The 23,072-nt window shown below is 44.2% G+C and overlaps 1 protein-coding gene across 3 annotated transcripts in view; it reads right to left on the bottom strand.

Annotated features, from left to right (window-relative positions):
• FSD2 (fibronectin type III and SPRY domain containing 2) overlaps positions 1–23,072 on the bottom strand; it is a 60,495-nt gene that overhangs the window by 17,110 nt on the left and 20,313 nt on the right. For all 3 annotated transcript variants that reach the window (XM_077263653.1, XM_077263652.1, XM_077263651.1), the window contains exons 5-10: positions 22,982–23,004; positions 19,604–19,725; positions 15,659–15,814; positions 7,911–8,045; positions 7,090–7,243; positions 6,322–6,455 (exon numbers count right to left, since the gene is read on the bottom strand). In XM_077263653.1, the coding sequence (XP_077119768.1) occupies positions 6,322–6,455; positions 7,090–7,243; positions 7,911–8,045; positions 15,659–15,814; positions 19,604–19,725; positions 22,982–23,004 (724 nt within the window). The remainder of the gene's footprint in view (positions 1–6,321; positions 6,456–7,089; positions 7,244–7,910; positions 8,046–15,658; positions 15,815–19,603; positions 19,726–22,981; positions 23,005–23,072) is intronic.

The following is a 23,072-nucleotide window of genomic DNA, read 5'->3' as shown; positions in this document are numbered from 1 at the left end:
TGCAGCACCCCACAAAATATAATCCAACCCCCTCAGGTATAAATCAGTCCCCACCATAGAATATAATGCAACCCCCCTCATATATTATAATGAAACACCACAGAATATAATGCAGCCTCCCATAGAGTATAATGTAGCCCCCTCATAGGGCATAATGCTGCCCCCCTCATATAGTATGATGTAGCCCCCCAAGAATATAATGTAGTCCCCTGAGAGAATAATGCAGCCCCACCACAGAATATAATGCAGCCCCCCATAGAGTATACTGTAGCCCCCTCATATATTCATAAAGAGAAACAAGAGTTCTTTTGGGTATGCGAAGATAAAAGACAAAAGTTTATTGAAAAATTCACATTACATATAAATACCAATAGTATAAAAAGAAAGAGACCCAGTAAAGTGACACATGCGCAAACAGGATAACAGGGCAACCAGAAGCCTCCAACAACTTAAGCCCCTTCGTGCCTAGTAGTCTAATCAAATATAAAGTGCACGTGCAACAGAGTACGGCACAGGTAGGCTGGCACAGCCCATATATATGCAGTTTACCCCAACAGGGAAAAGAATATGCAGTGAATAGAGTAACAAAACAATATCGTATGGGGCCAGCCAGCACTTACCACGGGCAGAAGTTGGAGGAATTCCGGGGCCGGGTGTAAAGAGAGCCCCCTAACGCGTGTTTCGCGTCCACAACAGACCGCTTTCTCAAGGGAGGTCATATAGTATGATGTAGCCCCCCAGAATATAATGTAGTCCCCTGAGAATAATGCAGTCCCCCACAGAATATACAGTGCCTACAAGTAGTATTCAACCCCCTGCAGATTTAGCAGGTTTAATAAGATGCAAATAAGTTAGAGCCTTCAAACTTCAAACAAGAGCAGGATTTATTAACAGATGCATAAATCTTACAAACCAAAAAGTTTTGTTGCTCAGTTAAATTGTTATAAATTTTAAACATAAAAGTGTGGGTCAATTATTATTCAACCCCTAGGTTTAATATTTTGTGGAATAACCTTTGTTTGCAATTACAGCTAATAATCGTCTTTTATAAGACCTGATCAGGCCGGCACAGGTCTCTGGAGTTATCTTGGCCCACTCCTCCATGCAGATCTTCTCCAAGTTATCTAGGTTATTTGGGTGTCTCATGTGGACTTTAATCTTGAGCTCCTTCCACAAGTTTTCAATTGGGTTAAGGTCAGGAGACTGACTAGGCCACTGCAACACCTTGATTTTTTGCCTCTTGAACCAGGCTTTGGTTTTCTTGGCTGTGTGCTTTGGGTCGTTGTCTTGTTGGAAGATGAAATGACGACCCATCTTAAGATCCTTGATGGAGGAGCGGAGGTTCTTGGCCAAAATCTCCAGGTAGGCCGTGCTATCCATCTTCCCATGGATGCGGACCAGATGGCCAGGCCCCTTGGCTGAGAAACAGCCCCACAGCATGATGCTGCCACCACCATGCTTGACTGTAGGGATGGTATTCTTGGGGTCGTATGCAGTGCCATCCAGTCTCCAAACGTCATGTGTGTGGTTGGCACCAAAGATCTCGATCTTGGTCTCATCAGACCAGAGAACCTTGAACCAGTCAGTCTCAGAGTCCTCCAAGTGATCATGAGCAAACTGTAGACGAGCCTTGACATGACGCTTTGAAAGTAAAGGTACCTTACGGGCTCGTCTGGAACGGAGACCATTGCGGTGGAGTACGTTACTTATGGTATTGACTGAAACCAATGTCCCCACTGCCATGAGATCTTCCCGGAGCTCCTTCCTTGTTGTCCTTGGGTTAGCCTTGACTCTTCGGACAAGCCTGGCCTCGGCACGGGAGGAAACTTTCAAAGGCTGTCCAGGCCGTGGAAGGCTAACAGTAGTTCCATAAGCCTTCCACTTCCGGATGATGCTCCCAACAGTGGAGACAGGTAGGCCCAACTCCTTGGAAAGGGTTTTGTACCCCTTGCCAGCCTTGTGACCCTCCACGATCTTGTCTCTGATGGCCTTGGAATGCTCCTTTGTCTTTCCCATGTTGACCATGTATGAGTGCTGTTCACAAGTTTGGGGAGGGTCTTAAATAGTCAGAAAAGGCTGGAAAAAGAGATAATTAATCCAAACATGTGAAGCTCATTGTTCTTTGTGCCTGAACTACTTTTTAATACTTTAGGGGAACCAAACAGAATTCTGGTGGGTTGAGGGGTTGAATAATAAATGACCCTCTGAAAAAACTTTTCACAATTTAAAAAAAAAAAATAAACAAAGAAATAACATTCTTTTTTGCTGCAGTGCATTTCACACTTCCAGGCTGATCTACAGTCCAAATGTCACAATGCCAAGTTAATTCCAAATGTGTAAACCTGCTAAATCTGCAGGGGGTTGAATACTACTTGTAGGCACTGTAATGTAGCCCCTCATAAAGTATAATGCAGCTCCTCTCCACCCCCATCATTGTCCTCATCACCACCTCCCTCATTGCCTTCTCCCCCACCACCCCATCACTGCCCATTCCACCACCTCCATCATTGCCTCCTCCCCACCACCATCATTGTCCATTTCATCACCTCCATCATCACCTCCATCATTGCCTCCCCACCATCATTGCCCATTTCATCACCTCCATCATTGCCTCGCCCCACCGCCATCATTGCCCATCACTTCCATCATTTCCTCCCCACCATCATTGCCCATCACACCATCATTGCCTCTCCCACCATCATTGCCCATCACTTCCATCATTGCCTCCCCTCACCATCATTGCCCATCACCGCCATCATTGCCTCCCCCACCATCATTGCCCATCACCTTCATCATTGCCTCCCCCACCATCATTGCCCATCACCTCCATCATTGCCTCCCCCACCATCCTTGCTTCCCCCACCATCCTTGCCCATCAGTTCCATCATTGCCTCCCCTCATCATCATTGCCCATCACCACCATCATTGCCTCCCACCTCCATAATTGCCTCCCCACCACCATCATTGTCCATTTCATCACCTCCATCATTGCCTCCCCCTACCGCCATCATTGCCCATCACTTCCATCATTGCTTCCCCCACCATCATTGCCCATCACCTCCATCATTGCCTCCCCCACCATCGTTGCCCATCACCTCCATCATTGTCTCCCCCACTGCCATCATTGCCCGTCACCTGCATCATTGCCTCCCCACCACACACACACGCACACATCATCACTCTCTCACACTCACACACAAAGCACCGCACCACATGCACACACGTAGGCACACACACAGCACAGCTCACCTCCCTGCAGCAGCATCACATCCCAGCAGCCTCTTCCTCACCGGCAGCTTTCTGTCAGACAGCGCGCTGCATGATTACATCATCCAGCTGGGCTGCCTGTCTCAGGCAGGAAGCCGGGATGTGCTGCTCTGTGTGCCTGCGTGTGTATGTATGTATGTATGTATGTGGTGCAGTGCTTTGTGTGTGCGTGTGTGGTGCGGTGGTGGGGCTTTACATGCGGGCAGTGTTAGCTGCAGCCTGCAGCAAACGCTGCCCGCTATTAAAGAGAAATGGTATTCACACCTCTCCACGCCCATAGGGGCGTGGGGAAGCGTGAATATTCATTTTGCTTTAGCATCCTGTCTCAAGCTCCTGCTACGCTGGCACAGGGCGGGCCCCCTTGACTCACTAGCTGGGGGCTCCTGGAGCAGTGGGGGCCCTAGGCAGCTGCTGGCCAGTATGCCAGCTGGTGTCAGTGCCTGGGCCCACCGGAGAATCCGCCATTTCTCCGGTGGGCCAGTCCGAGCCTGGGTACAACTAGTACCTGCTGTGCCTGTCTGCATATCAGCACCTGCTGTACCCATCTGCATCTGTGGTTCCTCTGTTCCTGCCAGCGTATATCAGCTATACTCTCCTACTGGGCCATTCAAGCTACTTGTCCCTTGGGGGTCAGCTGCAATGTATCCAAGGTCTGTCTTCCTGGTGTCCATTGAGAGCCAAGCCTATTCCCACTATTAGGGGCTCTAGTGAAGAGTCAGGTGCTATCTATTCATGCCCCTGCAGCCTTTCATCAGGCCGTGACACAGTGGTTCCACCACTTCCGTTACTTCATCATCTGCTGTCAATATAGCAGGCTTAATTATTGAGCTTGCTTCAAAGAGAGGGACCCGATATATGACATAAATGTACATACTACATTGGAAAGGGGTTGATGATTGACAGGTGACCCCAGCACTCCAGAGAGGATTTTTTTGCCATATGGTGGTTTTCTCAAGTCTAGTTTATGAAAATGCAAATAGCCTTTTCAGAGGGATTCTAAGGGGGAATGTTTCTCCTTGTATAGAGTACAAAGCCAGAGTAAGGAGACTAATAGGCCATGCAATGCTTATGTGGGAATTTAACTAGGCAAATAGATTCCTTAGAGAGGAAGACAACTAGAACTCTAGTGCCACATATTAGATGTAGCAATCCTAAAAGTCTATATTAACCTTTCAACAAGCCTTACCACATGACTTCGGATAAGAAACTCCATATGCAGACATGTGACTTAGGATAAGAAAGCGGAAGCAAATGGAGTTGTGGTGTTGTGTAACTCAGACCCATGAGGCATAGGGTTTTTGACTGGCAGCATGAGTGCTATGGGGCACCTGGGTCGCTACTCCTGCTGGCATGGGGGCACAGTGGTTCCACTGCGCTGTCTGCCGCGATGGTGATGTTGCAGTCTGCTTAAAAGTTATGAGCAAAATGTTAACGGAGAACCTTGTAAATATTGGCCTAGCCGCAATACATGTGTAATATTCGAATGTTCAGTCCATATCTCTTTCTAGTTATCTTAACAATATTTACTGGAAAAATATTTAATGGAAATAAAAAAACAATGAGGATGATAAAACGAAATCCGCAGACCTGCTGAGTTTTGCCAACAGAAAAGACTTCAGGAAAATGCCAATGGTATTCCTCCTGAAGCATCATTCTTGGTGTCCTTTGCGTGGAACTGTTCATGACACTTTGTCTTGTTTTTTTTTCTTACATTACAATATTTTACATTCTTTATATAATATTATTATACGATAATATAGGACTCAGATCACTTTTGAAACCTCATGGTGTTAGTTAAAATTAACTCTAAAACACTGAACATATTCAAATCAAGTTCTTTTACATTGCAGGTTATATGTGCTTTCTTTTCAGCATTGTTTTTAAGCACTTTTTCACATGGGTTTTGGAGCAGACATGCCAGAAATAGGCATTGTGTGCTTATGCCTAAATATATTCTATAAATATGATGTAACAGAAAACCGAGGTAAAGTTTCTGCTTAAAGGGATTGTCCTGTTTCAATTTATTTTGGCCTATAGGTCTGCACAGGTGTAAAATAACAAGTGATGTACTCACAATCCTCTTCCCCGCCGCTTTGGTCCTTGTTTATCGGATGCAGTTCTGATGTCATATGTGCGGTGTACATCACCACTGCAGCTAATCACTGACCTCAACAGTAGTGATGAGCGAGTATACTCATTGCACGGGTGGTCTCTGAGTATTTGAAAGTGCTCGGAGATTTAGTTTTCATCGCCGCAGCTGCATGATTAACGGCTGCTAGACAGCTTGAATACATGTGGCGATTCCCTAACAACCAGGCAACCCCCACATGTACTCAGGCTGACTAGTAGCTGTAAATCATGCAGCTGGGTCGACAAAAACTAAATCTCCGAGCTCACACAAATACTCGGAGACCACCCGAGCAACAAGTATACTCGCTCATCACTAGTCAACAGTATACTGCACAAGCCGCTTAGCTCGGTGATCTGTTGCAGTGGTGATGTCCACTAGAGACATGATGTAAGCACTTCAGCCAATAAACTAAGACCATAACAGCAGAAGATGAGGATGAGGACGCCACTTCACTATTTTGTCATTTTACACCTGTGTACACCAATGTGCCAAATAAAATTGAAAATTTATATTGGGGTTGGGAGACTTATAGGACATGCGATGCACATATCACCTTCACTGAGGAGGAGAACACGGTATCTAGTGCCACCTATTCAAAGTTTCCTGTTTAAAACGCCTATCAAAGTCCTCTCGCCCAGCCACCAATTCTCCTACTGTATGTACTGTATGTAAATGGAGATTTGGTTTTGGCGGTATATCTTAAGTCACATGGTAATTGTAAGTTTCTTTTAGGATTGCTATTTCGTATAGCTGGCACTAGAGACGCTGCTCTCTTCTCTGTGTAGAGGCTCTTTGCTAAGAAACGCGTGGATTTTCATGCCCCTGAGCAATCTGTTTTTTATACTTCTTTAATATAGTATGTGACGTGCTTCACAGGAAGAGTAATAATACAATCCACACCGCTGATGGTGTTGCTCTACTACCTGTAGTGTGAATGGACACAGATTTGCTGCTCTCGCTTGGGCCTCCGACATTCACAGCTCTGACGCTAATGCGATAAGTCTCATTAGGCTTCAGCTGGATGAGACATTCACAGATGGGAATCCCAACAATAGATCTGTGAAAGAAATTGCGAATTATGTGCGTCACACCTTCAAATAACAGGAAAATAAGTATTTCTACAGAATATTAAGCTGCAAACCTATTCTGAATTCTAATTCGTGAATTTCTCTTACATATTGTTAAACAATCCGTCCTCACAACACAACACTTCTCCGTTTGCTCCCTTAGAACATGTGGATGACGTAGAAGAGGGTCACTGTGATAGCAATATTTAATATTAATGCAATATGTAATGTGTATATATTGTGAATATTCAGATGAGGATTCAATAGTCTCATTTTACAAGCAAGTTACCACTGGTATAAAGGTAAGCATGAGTAATCTATCCTATAAATTCACAATGTTAATATCAATTGTTCCTGAGGCTGTGCCAGTAGCTCAAGACAAACTTACAATCAGAGGTGAAACATGCAAAAGCTAAAACTGGTGAAAAAATGAAAAGTTTCATATGATAGCGAGAAAAAATGCTACACACATGTGCACTCACAACAGCTTATAGAAATGACATTGTAAAGATTCTTAGAGACTTGAGGGACGTTTCAGTTCCCTCTGGACATTCCTTGGTAATAAGACTTTTCACTAGCAGTTTATCATACATAATTTGTCTCGGGTGCAGGGATTGTACTTACTCAGTCACCAAATTATCCTGTGCCTCGGTTGCCACTTTGAGTATTTCCACTGTATACGATTCAACGGGGTTAATGTTCCCGGATTCCCAGCAGATTAAAGCTGCGTTCTGACAACTCAGACATTCCCTGGTTTTAATGTTAGGAGGGGCTGGTGCTACAAACATAAAGTACCGGTACATCATTGTGACTGCTGAAATGCATCCTCTCCTCGCTAATGATTTGATAACCTCTGCTATTTTGTATTGCAACTCAAAACGGAATTCCAACCACAAGCATTTTGCCCCTGACTAGGTACATAAAAAATGTTGCATAAATGAAGTGGGTTATCCAGCCCCTTTAAGGACCGATCACTTCCTCAACACTAAAGTCAGGTTTCTAGGATCATCTTTTCCTCAAACCATATGTAGTTTTAAAGAAATGGCAACTGGGCATGTGTGATGTTGGACTATTCACAGGTCTCAGCATCTCCATTACTCCCATAGAGCTTATATATTACTAGATAGGGTGGGAATACAAGGTTCTTTGTGTTCGATCACAGCTATTAATTCTATGTGGAAATCCCCTTTTAACAAAATGGAGAACACATAATGGAAAGATTATTGTTGATGTATAATTTATAATGCTAAGAGCAAAAAAACTGTGTTAGAACAATACCAACATTTCCCAAGCCCAATTATTCATGGTGTATTCTCTATGGAAACAGATTAAGCCCAACTCTGATATATTAGCATTGTTGAACAGTTCAGTTCTTTATTCTTTGTGCAGTGAGTATTACCATCCCGTTTTATATATACCCAGAATTGATGGGTGCTTAGAATTACCTGTCACGTACACAGCACTTTCACTTGCCGGGCTCTCACCAGTAGCATTTATTCCAATAACCCAGAATTCATACTGGGTGTTTGGCAGCAGGTTGGACACTGTGCAGTAGGTTTCTTTGGCTCTTATCATAAATTCTGTGAAACAATATTGCAGTACAATCATCATTATAGTATTGGTACTCTCATATGGGTTAAAGGAACCATTTGGAACCACTTAGGATCCACAGCCTGGGTACTAATTGAGCCCACTATACAGTGGCATGTAAAAGTTTGGGCACCCCTGGTCAAAATTGCTATTATTGTGAATAGTTAAGCAAGTTGAAGATGAAATGATCTCTAAAAGGGCTAAAGTTAAAGGTGACCCATTTACTTTGTATTTTAGGCAAATATATGTCATCTTCTATATTTTAAAAAAATATGCAAAGAAAAATGGGCTGTATCAAAAAAGGGGCGCCCTGCATGGTTAGTACCTAATAGCACACACTTTTGAAAGTATCACAGCTTGTAAACGCTTTTTGTAGCCAGACAAGAGATTTTCAATTCCTGTTTGAAAGATTTTCATCCTTTCTTCCTTGGAAAATTCTTCCAGTTCTGTGAGATTCTTTGGTTGTCTTGCATGTACTGCTATTTTGAGGTCTAGCTACAGATTTTCAAAGATGTTCAGATCAGGGGATTGTGAGGGCCATTGTAAAACCTTCAGCTTGCACCTTTTGAAATAGTATATTGCGGTTTTTAATGTGTGTGTATAGGATTGATATCCATTTGTAGAAGCCATTCTCTTTTCAACTTCAGTTTTTTTACAGATTGTGTTATGTTTGCCTCAAGAATTTGTTGAAATTTTATTGAATCCATTCTTCCTTCTATCCTTGAAATATTCCCCATGCCATTGGCTGCAACACAACCCCAAAGCATGATTGATCCACTCCCATGATTAATGGTTGGCGAGATGTTCTTTTCCTGAAATTCTGTGCTCTTTTTTTCTCCATAAATACCGTTGATCATTGTATTGTTGCCAAAGAGTTTTAATTAACCTCATCGGTCCACAGGACTTGTTTCCAAAATGAATCAGGCTTGTTTATATGTTCTTTTGCATATTTCTGATGCTGAATTTTATAGTGAGAAGGGAGGAGAAGATTTCTTCTGATGACTCTTCCATGAAGGCCATATTTGTGCAGATGTTTCTAAACAGTAGAACAATGTACCACAACTCCATAATTTGCTAAGTCTATCTGAAGGTCTTTTGCAGTTGTGGCACCCCAGAGGTTCGGGTACCACAGTGGTATTGCCTTCCTCTCGGGGAGGATGATGCCATGTCTGGAAGCGACAAGGATCCCTTTAACAGGTAACATGCACATACAACACTGTTGTGACTCCAGGCCAGAAGGGGAAGCTCTGAACCCGGTTTCAGGGTAGCTTCCCTAGATATATTCTGGTTTGGAGGAGGAGTGAATTTAGTCAGAGAAGAACTGGAGCTGAGAAGACATCTGTTTCTGCAGCTCCTGACAGAGCAGTCTGTAGGAGACAGTGAGGGGAGAAGAGGCAAAGGAGAGGAAATATACTGGGAGTGAAGCTGCGAGAGGGCTCATTTTAGAATCAACCCAAGAAACCGGAGGCCGGAATTCCAAGGTTGTGGGGGTAACTGTATGCCCCACAGCAGAAACCGGTGGGCAGGAGATTTCAAGTCTCCTGGCCACCATTACACCCAAAGGCACAGCAGCATAATGTCAGGACTCTGAACATTTTGAATACCTTTTGTGCATTACTGCCCTTTTCCAAGATGGCATCTTTGGTCTCATGTGCACTGTGTCTTCCTGCTATATAACTCCACCCCAGCCTTTAGTCTGTGCTAGAATATTCTGCCTTGCATCCAGCTCCTGACGACTCCCTGGCTTTGCACCTGCACCTGCTCCTGTGAACCTGTGTGGAGATCCTGCTACTCAGCTCTGAGTTTCTGCTGCATACATCGGTTTCCAGTAATTCTCCATCTGGCTGCTTGTGTTTGTTTCCATCTGCATTTGCTGGACATGTAAGCTGTTGCTGCTCTGCTTAAACCTGAGACTTTTACCCAGGCCTCCCTGGTTGTGCTAAGATATTATTTGAACTGCCTTATAAGCATATCTATCTGTGTTTGGACTACCAAGGACTTATTTGTGTCAAGTATTCTTAAGAATAATTGTGCTTCATAGACTTTCTGCGTGATTGCATTTTCCTCTGAAGTTTCCTATAGACTGTTAAGCTGCGTTTAATATTTACACCAAGTGTTGTGGACTTGAGTTTCTCTCTGCACCTGTTTGAATCACTGTGTGATAATATAGACTTTACCACTTATAAAACTGTGTCCTGTAGTTGTCTTGCTCCATGCAAAGAGTCTCCTGAGTTATTCCTTATAATCTTTACACATATAGAGCCGTGAGTCACCACGAGAAGGGACACCTGTAAAAAGGCTCAAGTTGCCTGCCATGCCGGTACTGTCCTACAAATAGGACAGAGAGAGAGAGGACCTTATGCAAAGTCTCAGGCAGCAAGGGACGCACACTACAGCTCAGTAAAGAAGGCTTCCAACCCCACCTGGCTAAGGGGATTTCAAATCGCTTCCAGGCTGGCTGGACCTCACCATCACCTGTTACCGGTACTCTGGACTGTGCTTGCATACTAGCAGTAAAAGGTAAAGAGACTGCAACCTTGTGTCCTCCACTTCTTTCTGGCACTACACCATTTATCATCTTTGCCACCACACCGGGAGCCCTGGGGACTAAGCTTCACCTGTAGAATGCCATACCATCCTTGCTGCAATAACATCATCCCCAGTGGACCCCTTTCAGCGTCGTCAGTCATCCCTGACCAAATACCACAGGTGGCATCACGAACATTCTTTATTTTCTTTCAAAACAACCCCTTTAAAGACCTTTCCTTTAACTTGGACATCGAGGGCCACGGACCGGGTCAACGCCACTTTAACGACCACCGGACCTGGCCCAAGTACCCCATGGCCCTAGTGGGCGCTCCACAGTCAAGACAAGGTTCTGAATTACCTCTCTAGAAATCCTACTAGCAGCTCTCACTGAAATTTTGCCTGGTCTTCTAGACCTTGTCTTGACCTTCACTATTCCTGTTAACTGCTATTTCTTTATTACATTTCTAGGGAAGCGCAACTTGAAAATGCTTTCCTATCTTCTTATAGCCTTCTCCTGCTGTGTGGACCTCCACCATTTTCATTTTCAGAGTGCTAAGCAGCTGCTTAGAAGAACGCATGGCTGCTGTTTTTTGGCCCAAGGTTAGAGGAGGCTGGGTTTTTATAAAACTGGGAAATTTGCATCACCTGGCCTTTCCTAATGATGATAGTGAACAAGCCATAACCATAACAGGCTAATTAAGGTCTGAAACTTTGGTCAAAGTTTTCTGAGAACAATTCCCCAAGGGAGCCCAACTTTTGCATTATCCCATTTACCTTTTTGCAATTTTCTAAAATGTAAAGGATTACAATATTTCTTTCTGCCTAAAATACAAAGGAAATATGTCATCTCTAACTTTAGGCCTTTTAGAGATCATTTATTTTCAACTTACTTAACTGTTCACAATAACAGTCATTTTGACAAGAGGTGCCCAACCTTTGACATGCCACTGTAGCTATGCCCAAGTCTTTTAAAACAATTAGCAAAATGTAAAGTGAATAAACAAAGGAGAAATCTACATCAAATCAAAATTTGTGTGACCACCCTTTGCCTTCAAAGCTGCATCAATTCCTCTAGGTAGTCTTGAACAAAGTTTTAGAAGGAACTCGGCAGGTAAAATTACAGTTTTTCTGTGAATGTAGGCTGGTGCAAATATTTCTGTCTCTTCATCCAATAGAGACTGGATGATGCTGAGAGTGACTGTAGACTTATCAATTTGGACCGGACAACTCCTTTAACAATACCCAATTTTTGGTGTCTCTTCAAAGGAGCTTGAACAGCAGATCTTGAAACTATTGTCTACTTTGAAATCTTTGCCTGGGAGAAACCTGGCTGATGCAGTGTAAGTAGCTTGTATCTTGTTGCTGTACAGAGCAGGCTGGAGCGAGCCGCCCCACCCCCTCCCACGAGCGGCGTACGTGCAAGCAGTCATGACAGGGGGTTTGGAGCAAAGGGGTAGGCGAGGTGGGGTTTATCGAGGGGGAGGGAATTAGATGGAAAGGTTTTGAAAGTGTTGGGGGGTGGAGCCTGGTCACTTCCCACTCAGGAGGCCGTGGAGCAGGACATCCATTCTCACCAGCGATGAGCTCTGTGGATCAGGTGCTTGACCCGCTGCGGCGGCTGCTGTAAATCAGCCCCCCGGCTGGTTGGAATCCCAGGTGTCCGGTATCCTGGGTGGCGGCAGCGGGGGTTCCCCGGCGAGCGGTTCCGTAGAGCGGCGGTCCAGGCGCGTGAGGCCTCCTGAGCGCTTATCCCCTGACCTGCCTCAGACGTCCCAGCGGCGGCGCAGGAGCCCCTCCAGGGACCCTCCGAACTGTGCGCCTGCTCTCAAATGCCCAAGCAGGCCGCGGTCTGGGAGGAATCCACCAGCTGCGCTGAGGCCTGCGGCGGCTGTCAGGCCTTCTCCCGCATTTCGGGGATGGGGCCTGCGCGCGCAAGGTCTACTAGGGCCCAGTGTGATGTCGCGGAGGGTCACCATGGTGACGACCAGGCCGGGTGGCCTGCAACATCCGTCGGCAGCAGACGGTGGGGGAGCTCTTTAGATGCGGCAGCAGGCAGCACTCCAGGTGCGGCGGGGCTGCTGGACCTGGCCGGAGATTCCAGACCCCTTCTTTTACCTGCAACTGGGACAGGACTTTATAGGACGGGAGGATGTGATGGAAGCGGACTAGACGGTGGGCCTGGGTCTGGGGCTTCCCCACGGCTGAGGGGATCACAGCTCTCCTGCAGCCTGGTGAGCATGCGTCTATGTCTCGTTTGTTACCGGCGTTCTCACAGTCTCCATCAGTTGCTGTTAGTCAGGCTGTGGGGTCTGTGGGTCAGAGTGAGGTAGTTTGCGTTAGGGCTGATAGTGGTGTTGAAGGGGTGGGGGAGCTTTTGTCGAATGCTCGTGAGCTGTTGACATGGTTGGGTGGCGTTAGGTCTGGGCCATCTCCTTTGGCGGCTTGGGTGGGACCTCCAGATTTGGGTCTTGAGTTGTTGGGTAGCGGTTCCACGGTACGGGACAGGTCGGCCGAGCCGGTATCTGTATCCGTGCAGACCGAGAAGGAAAAGGATGGTGGGATTCGCTTGGATGATAAGGCACGTGGTGAGGTGTTTGTTTGTTTTGAGGGGCCGTTGGGGGCTCATTTAAAAAAGGAAGTGCGTGAGAAGATTTGGAAGGATGAGTACGTGGAGATTTTTTCGCTTTTGCCGTTGGAGAAATTTAATTTGGATAAGAAGGAAGATAGCAAGAAGGAGGACGAGGAAAAACGGAGATGGAGCCTTATGCCTCAGACTTTCGTGAATTGGCTTCAGACAGTTGCGATTCTGGCAAGCGTTATTGGTGAGAAGGCTCCCGAGAATTGTTCTGCCTTATTTTGCTACATGGGTTCAATAGGGGAGGCTCATAGAGCCTATGGGGGGCAAGCATGGTTGTGTTACGATGAATAGTTTAGACAGCGGAAGGCGGTTCGTCATGCAATTCGGTGGGATCAGAAGGACATAGGGTTGTGGTTGCGTGTTATGGCTCCAACAAAATTTGGTCATTCCTTTCAAAGCGGAGCCGGTACTTCCGGCCAGGCCGCCTCGCAAGGCAGTTCTTCAGGTACAGGGGGTCAGTCAGGACAATCCGGAGGTCAGAAACACGGCGTATAAGTTCAATGAGGGCCAGTGAAAGTTTGGAACCACTTGTAAGTTCAAGCACTTGTGCTCGCACTGCAATGGTTCTTCTCATGGCGTCTCCAGATGTTTTAAGAAGCAAAGGGAAGCCAGATGGCAATTCCAAAGGGGGTGACGCCGGTGAGGCTGGACGTGATGGTCCCCTATCTAAATAGATTCCCTGATAGGGATAGGGCGGAGCTGCTGTTGGCGGGTTTTAGCAAGGGTTTCTATATACCCGCCCCCTACTTTTGTAATACCTCAGATTTTGAAAAACCTCAGATCGGCTGAGTTGCATGCGGTTGCTCTATCAGAAAAATTGAGTAAGGAGGTTTCCTTAGGTAGGATGTCTGGACCTTTTCCCGTTTCTCCATTAGACGACTTGGTGGTGTCGCCTTTAGGTGTGGTTCCTAAGAAGGAACTGAACAAGTTTAGGCTTATACAGCATTTGTCTTATCCTAAGGGGAGGTCCGTGAATGATGGGATCGACCCTGAGCTTTGTTCCGTGGTTTATACGTCTTTTGATGAGGCGGCTCGATGGGTGCGTAGTTGTGGCAGGGGCGTGTTGTTGGCTAAGATGGATATTGAGTCTGCTATTCGTTTATTACCGGTTCACCCCAATAGCGTGAGGCTGTTAGGCTGTTATTGGAATGGGGGATTTTACGTTTGCCGATGGGTTGCTCGTTGCATATTTTAAAGCCTTCAGTTCTTTTCTTGAATGGGCGGTACAGGATGTGTCTGGTTTGGATTCTGTGATACACTATTTGGATGACTTCTTGTGCATTGGGCCGGGCCAGTCTAGCCATTGCGAACTCCTTTTGAAAACGGTTGTTAGGATAGCTGAGTGATTCAGCGTCCCATTGGCGCACGGTAAAACTGAGGGTCCGTGCATGAGCATTTCTTTTTTAGGCATCGTTATTGATTCAGTGCGATGGGAGTTTAGGTTGCCTGACGAAAAGGTGACTGATTTGAGGAGTGAGGTGGCTCGAGCCAGACGGTTGAAGAAGTTGCCGTTGCGTGAAGTTCAGTCGCTTCTTGGGAAATTGAATTTTGCGTGCAGGATTACCCCAATGGGGGGGGAGGGGTTTCCCGGCGGCTGGCTAGTGCTACGGCCAGGGTTAAGGCCTCACATCATTTTGTTCGCTTATCGGGTGAACACAAGGCCAATTTGGAGGTTTGGGACCGTTTTCTAACACGTTACAATGGTCGTTCTTTGTTAATGGAAGAGGTGGTGGGTAATGTGGATTTGGATCTTTTTACTGACGCTTCCGGTGGTATTGGTTTTGGGGCCTTTTTTGGGGGCCGGTGGTGCACCACTAGATGGCCGAAAGAATGGTTTGTGGCTGGGTTGGTGAAGAACATCACGTTGCTGGAGATCTTTCCAATTTTGGTGGCGGTTCATCTGTGGAAAGATGATTTCCAAAACAAACGTGTCCATTTTAATTGTGACATTATGGCAGTTGTATGTGCGATTAACAGTTTAACGACATCTTCGCCTCCAGTTATTAGGGTTCTTCGTCAGTTGATTTTGTCTTGCTTGTCCATTAGTGTGTATGTTACGGCGTCTTATGTGCCTGGTGTTAAAAATTGCATTGCTAACTCTTTGTCTCGTTTTCAATGAAAATGGTGATCATAAACAGGTGATAATCATTATCTGCTCATATACCTGACTAGAATTTTACAAAATCTCTGATTGTGAAAATGTATTTAGAAAAATGTATGTTGTTTTGAAATCAAAGGGTGGTCACACCAATAATGTTTGATTTACATTTTGCATGTTGTAAATTGATGAAAAAATAAGCTATTGACACTTCTATTTTTCAGAGCATTCTTTGCAGAATTTTTTCCACAGCTGCCTAAAACTTTTGCAGAATGCTGTATATACAGTATATTTTATTACACCTATGAATACTTTTTATTTTACAGTAGTTACTGTACCTTCCCGATTCCCTCCTGGAGTGACATCGGACACTGGTTTATAGTAGAGGTGATAATGCTCCACTGTGTCATCCGAAAACAGACTCCAGCACACACGGAGGGATGTCGCTGTGGCAGAATTGGGTGTCTGTGGGTTGATTACAGGAGGAGAAGGAACTGCAATATGAAAGATTATTGCTCAGTTACACAAACATTGTACAGCTATTCACCTTCACTTTGAATAGAAAAAAACCCGAAAACTACTGTATGATCCTAAATGTCTACAATGCTCATAGTAACAAAGCATATACATAGTTATGTGACTAGTTCTCATAGTAATGAGGCAAGGAAATAATTTATTATAATATAGTATTTTTTTTTATTTTAGTACTACTTGCATTATGCAGTCATGGACGAAAGTGTTGGTACCCTTGAAATTGTTTCAGTCAGTTAAGTGTTTCTCCCAGAAAATTATTGCAATTATCCAAGTTTTGTTATACACATGTTTATTTTCTTTGTGTTTATTGGAACAACACAAAAACTGAGAAAAATTGGAAAATTGGACACTATTTTACACAAAACACCCAAAATGGGCCAGACAAAATTGTTGGCCCCCTCATCTTAATAGTTGATTGCACACCCTTTGGAATACATAACTGTAATCAATTACTTCCTATCACTATCAACAAGATTCTTACACCTCGCAAATGGAATTTTGGACCATTATTGTTTTGTACATACAGTAGATATACAGTAGGTTCTTTTAGATTCATATTTGGTGAACCCAGACTTAAATGATATGGAACAGAATAAACTTTATAATTTATACTTTTGAAATGATTCCCTGTACAACAAAACAATATGCTTGCAAGGCTGCAGAGAATTCAGATGCCCTGGAATTGACTTGAAAATCTGCCAGCAATCCAATGTGCTTATGGTAAAACTCCTTAAAGAGTAGATATTGATTTTTTGCGGATAGCTACATCCAATAGGTGGCACTAGAGTCCAAGCCCTCTTCCTGTCATGATCCAGACCGGGTTTTGAGTCCTGTTTCCCCTTTTTCCCAGTCTAATCATGTCAAGAGTTAACCTTTCCAAGCCTAAGTCTGGGCTCAGGTTGGCTATTTATCGCTGCTGCTTCCTGCAGGTGATGTCAGTTATAGTTTTTGCCTAGGGCTGCTGTAGCTGACTCTGATTGCTCTGATTTGTCCTGCTGCATTTGGTGTCTGAACCCATGTCTCTGTTTTTCCCTATTCCCATCTTGACTCAATGTTTCTCTATAGTGTGCGGACTCCCTGGTTTTGACTTGGCATGTACAGTATCCTGACCTGCTTCTGTTTTTTGTCTTCTGGCTTATCCGCTCCTGACTGTTAATGATCCCCTGGCTTGTCTCTGACCGTGAGGTTGCTTATTCCTTTCGTACTGTGTTACAGTCTAGGATCTGACCCAGCTTGTTTGACTATTCTGCTGCCTCTCGTGCTAGCCCCATTGCTGCACTGCAGGCCAGCTCTGTTTCGGTGCAGTCCTGATTCTAATCATCTGCCATCTAGTGGAGGCTGCAACTACCTGCATTGCAGCAGCGTGACACTTCCTCTCTGAAAAAGCTATTTGCATACATGGATGTGCAGTCACAGATATTTGACTCGTACTCCTTACTCTATGGCTATATCACCAATCATCTGCCCCAGCAAAACGGAAGAGGCAAAGCTACAAATTGGGCTCCAATAATGTAAAGCTAACCACAATAGTTTCCATAAAACTGTTTTCCTAGCCAGTCATTCAAACTTATTTGGACACTGCTTCAAATAGTCCCAAAAATGTTGCTGCTATATGAATGCAGTAGAAGGGTATGTAAAGTAAGACTGCTAAAAGCCAAGAACTTTAGACTGTGTATGTTCATGTCATGGTCAGGCAACATGCCCTGAATGTATATTCTCAAAAAAGATTCATTGTTATCAGAGGTCTCTGGCAGTGGCCTACATCCCTCTCCCCTTGAAAAACACATGCACATTCAGTTGAATAGAGCATGCAGGTGTGTAGAAATTTAGTTAGAGATAGCTGTTGTCATGGGTGTGTCAGCGGCAACAGACAATCGCTCTGCATCTGGCTGCAGAAGGTCTCTGCGTTTGGCATTGCAGACGCCTTCTTAATCCTTCTGACATTTGGACCCAGTGGCAACCTCCCTCCTGCCCTAATTGACACACCTGGACCTGGGTGTTATAGACTCTGTCTGCTTCAAGGAGCCGCTGGTGATATTCACATTTTCCCTTGTGAAGGCTTGGAGCTATAGCAGTCGGTTTACTTCCTCTCTGGTGCTCTTGAAGGTCGTTTGGTGTTACTTCTCTGGAGTCTGCTCAAGCTAAGTTTCTTCTCCCTTGTTTGTCTCCCTTCTTGTCTTTAGAGTATAGTGGGAACTGACCAGTGCTCACCCCCTTCTCTATTCAGGACCTATCTCTAGGGATATACAGGGCTTAGGTTTTCTGCTCGGCGACTGGTGTGGAACCAATATAGGGACTGTAGGGTAGGAAGGGTGCTATTTGATTAGCCTAGAGGTCTCCACTCCCCCTTTCCCTAGCGTTTGGGCTTTGTTCCCCTTGTTTTGCACTTAGTCTTTCCACATTGTGCATGACAGCTGTTGGCCAAAGAAACATTCAGCCAACAGCTATTGAAAGTGCATGGTCACCGTAACTTCTTAAATGAACACTCAAATTTCAACGAAGGATAAAGTGCATTCAATACAGTATACAATGCTTGCAAAAGTAATCAACCATTCAATCCCCCACCCCCACCCCTTGGCATTTTTCGTGCTTTGCTATCTCACAACCTGCAATTTTTTGGGTTTGCATCAGTTCATGTATAGAACATGCCTACAACTGTTAACATTTGGTTTTATTTTTTATTTTGAAGCAAACAACAAATAGGACAGATTCACTATTCACCCTCATAAAGTCAGTACTTTGTAGAGCCTCCTGTTGCAATTACAGTTGCAAGTTTTGGTGGACAGCCGCCTCTTGGCAGGTTTGTTGTGGTACCATGTTCTTTCCATTTGATGATAATGGATTTGATGGTGCTCCAGGGGATCATCAGAGATTGGCATTTTTTTTATAACCCAACCCTGACCTGCACTTCTCAACAACTTTGCCTCTGACTTGTCTGGAGATCTCCTTGGTCTTCATGGTGTTGTTTGGTTAGTGGTGCCTCTTGCTTAATAGTGTTGCAGCCTCTGTGACCTTTCAGAAAAGGTAAAGTGTATATACTGACAGACATGTGACACTTAGGTTACACACAGGTGGGCTTTCTTTCACTAAAGCTTGTGACTTATGAAGGTAATTGCGTGCACAAGTTTTTAATGGATTCATCACAAAAGGGGTGAATACATATACATATGCCAATTTTTAGTTCTTTGATCTCATAAATTTAATTTTTGCTTATATTGTTCTCACTTCACCAACTTAAACTATTTAGTGCTGATGCATCACACACAAATCAGATTACATTATAAAATATTTAAACACAGGTTGTAGCAATGTTACAAAATAGGTTAAAGCCAAGCGGGTGAATACTTTTGCAAGCCATTGTATGTGAATAGAATACAATATAGATGAGTGTTTCCCAAACTCCAGCCCTCAGGGCCTCCAACACATTGTGTTTTCAGGATTCCCTTAGTATTACACAGAAACTGCCACAGACTCACCTAATACCTTAATAATAATTCCATCACCTGTGAAATACTAAGGAAACCCTGAAAACATGACATGTGGGGGCCCTGAGAACTGGAGTTTGGCAAACCCTGATATAGATGAGCTTCATTATTATTAATGACAATGGTCAGTTTATCGCACACACAGCTTTCGTCCTACGTCTGTTAGTCTCTCTAGATGTGAAGTATCACTGAAAATACTATGCATCATTAGAGTAACACAGAGACTGAAGTATGCAATGTGCCTTACACTGGAAGTACAAGTACCTGGGAGAGAATTGATGGAATCCAAAAGCTGATCCACATCTGAGTAGTCTAAAGTAATGCTTTTAAAATCTGCATTTGTTGAAATATTTAAATTGATATCCGTATTGAAGTATTGGTGTAATCTGCAAAAAAAAATCCACAACTTTAAACAGAATTGTACGCATACAGATTTCAAGACCATCAATCACCTGTCTCACAATACAAACTGCACACATTATTACACAGTGGCGTCACTTGAAACTCATGGGCCCGGATGCGAAAGCTCCATCGGGGCCCCTAAATATTTTAAATCTTTAATAGCAATAGTCTTTTTCTATAGGCCAAAGGAACTTTTAGGGCCCCCTAGGCTCCAGGGCCTGGGTGCGATTGCAACCCCTGCACATGTTGTAGTTACACCCCTGTTATTACATATAAACTGTTAAAGATGGACTCATAAACTGCTAATTGTACCATTATAATTACACAGCCATTCTGGAATAAATTTTCAAAGTAAGTGCATAAGTCTTACCAAGTCTAATACATTTATTTAATAATGTATGCAGTGTTCATTTTGTATTCTAGTGACTTGATTTTTAAAAGGAATCTGTCACTTGATTTTTGCTACCCCATCTGAGAGCATGTTGTAAGGAAAGAAACACTGATTCCAGTGGTGTATCACTTACTAGGCTGCCTTCTGCAGTTTTCATAAAGTCAACGGTATATCTGCTGCGGATCTAGCAGTTCTCTCTGTATAAACTCGCCCACACCTCTGATTGTCAACTTTCTGTGTACACTGTGCATAGGCAGAAAGCTGCAAATCAGTGGTGACGGTGGGGTCAAATAGAGTTCATTAATATGGAGGACTACATGGAAGCAGGTGTACTAGTCCCCTAATGATAATTTCCTAGCAAACAGCCCAGTAAATGACAGATCGCTGGAATTAGGGTCTCTGCCCCTACATCATGCTGCTCTCAGATTAGGTAGCACAAACCTGATGACAGATTCCCTTTAAGCAATAGTAATAGGTCTTTCAAAGCTTTCAAAAGTTGTTAGAAGAAAGTTTGAAAATGTATTGAATCTCCAGCAGTATTTAGAGTTTCTGCTGCCCTATGCACTTTTAGTGCTGCCTCCCCCTTTGGTGAGTATGACACTATCGGCAGTGACTTTGGAAAAAAATCGCTGATGTGAAAGTAGCCTTTTGCAGCAGATCCGGCAGTTTTTCCGCATCTGCCACGTAATAGATCACTTACAGCAACACTGCGTTCGGCCTCATTCATTCCCTATGACATGTGCGGCACTTGCGGTTTTGCTGCAATCCGGCAAAAGCGGTACTTGCAGCAATGGAAAAAAAACGCTGCTAGTAGTGTTTTTTTGTCTCACCACAAGTGCAAAATCGCAAGTGCCGCACATGTCCGCAAGTAGCCATCACTACCTGTCCCTGCAGCTTGCTAGCTCATCCCTAACCATGACATTCGTTATTAATTGGACTACGGCTGAAAGGGAATATACGGTTGATTTATTATTTTATATTTTTTGCAGGCGATCGAGGTTGTCGCAGGAATTAGGCGTGCTTGTAAGTATGGTTTAATTAAGAATGTTAAAATACTTTATTCTTATGTATGTGTGTTTTTTTAACTCTTTCACTACTATAGGATTAGTAATGGATAGGCGTCTTATTGACACCTCTCCACTACTAACCGGGCTTAATGTCACCTTACAATACAAAGGTGACATTAACCCCTTATTACAACCATATCTCACCGCTACATGGAAGTGGAAAGAGAGGGGCTAAGTGCCAGAATTGGCGTATCTTACAGATGTGCCATTTCTGGGGCGGCTAGGGGCTGGTATTTGTAGCTGGGTGGGCAATATCCATGGCCCCTTCCTAGGCTATGAATATCAGCCCGCAGCTGTCTGCATAGTCTTTATGGCTATAAAATATAGGGGGACCCCACGTCATTTTTGGGGGGTCCCCCTATTTTAATAGCTAGTAAAGGCTATTCAGACAGCTGCGGGCTGATATTCATAGACTGGGAAGAAGCCCATGGGTATTACCCCATTCCCAGGCTACTAATATTGGCCCCCGGCCGTCGGTTTTCCCCCTCTGGCGCAGAAAATTGCACGGGAGCCCATGCCATTTTTTCCATTTTTTTTTTAATCTACATGTTTATAGCGTTATGAAGGGGTCCGGCTGCAGTACCAAAAATGTGATACCCAGAAGAAAACTGTCATGATTCCTCTGCTCAGATTGTCTGGGACTCTGTAATGGACAGTTCTGTTATCCTAAGCTGTGCTGGGGCGAGCTGAGCTGTCGATGCTTTAATTGACAGCTCAGTTGACCTATTTGACTGGAAGGTGCTGGAGATTTCCACAGGTGCTCCATGCTCTTGGTAATTGCCCTGCTATTTAGGTGAGCTGTCTGGCTCAGATCACTACAAGTCAAAAGCTTGTTCTAAGCTTGTGCTCTCTGGTGTGGTCGCCTGATTCCAGTGCTGTACGTTCTGATCTTCTTCTGCTGCTGATTTTTGGACCGTGTTCCGACTACCCGTTTGTTATTGCCCCTTTGCATCTGATATTCTGCTGCTGACCTTAGGACCTTGTTCCGACTACCCATTTGTCATTGCCCCTTTACATCTGATATTCTGCTGCTGACCTTTGGACTGTGTTCTGACTACCCCTTTGTTATCGCCCCTTTTGCATCTGATCTTCTTCTGCTGACCTGTAGACCATGTTCAGACTGCCTGTTTGTCTTTGCCCCTTTTGCATCTGATATTCTGCTGCTGACCTTTGGACCGTGTTCTGACTACCCCTTTGTTATTGCCCCTTTGCTTATCCGCTATTTCTCTGGTATTCTGACCCTGGCATGTGACCTGACTTACAACTTTGGATTTTTCCCTAGGTTTACCACGTGCTCATTTGGTATTGTCCCCAGAACGTCTGATTTCGCTGATTCACGGCCTGGCCGTGGGTTGTGACTAGCATCACAAAAACATTATTCCTCCTGGAAGCCGCCGATTTTCAATACTAGAGGACAGTCTTATGGGCAAGATGTAAAGTGCATACAGCATACAGTGCGGATCCAGAGTATACTGAGATGAAGAACAGAGGAGGCCGACATAAAATACTGTTATGGCTAACCTCTAATAATCATATCATAAAGATATGTAATCCACAAACTTCTCATTGGTATTTGTGATATCAACTATCAATATGCTCCAATTCCTGAGCAAGCACCTTGCTTCCATTACACTCTTTACCGTAAGTACATAACAACCTATTATATACTCTCGTAAAGCATGCGACGTAGAACATAACCCATGGTGATCAAATAAATGACCCTTTATAATCACTGTCCTACTGGAAAGTTTTCTACAGTGCAGAAATCATAATTGTTTTTACCTGTTGGTTGTGTGAAGTGCAGCCTGCAAAAGAAAATAAGAAAAATGTTAGTAGCCAATATGAATCTAAAAGGTTTATTTGGCCAAACTTT

The sequence above is a fragment of the Ranitomeya variabilis genome, chromosome 5, assembly GCF_051348905.1.
Source record: "Ranitomeya variabilis isolate aRanVar5 chromosome 5, aRanVar5.hap1, whole genome shotgun sequence".
NCBI classification, from domain to species: Eukaryota; Metazoa; Chordata; class Amphibia; order Anura; family Dendrobatidae; genus Ranitomeya; species Ranitomeya variabilis.
Note: the sequence above shows the minus strand (reverse complement) of the source record. Positions and strands in the feature narration are given on the sequence as shown.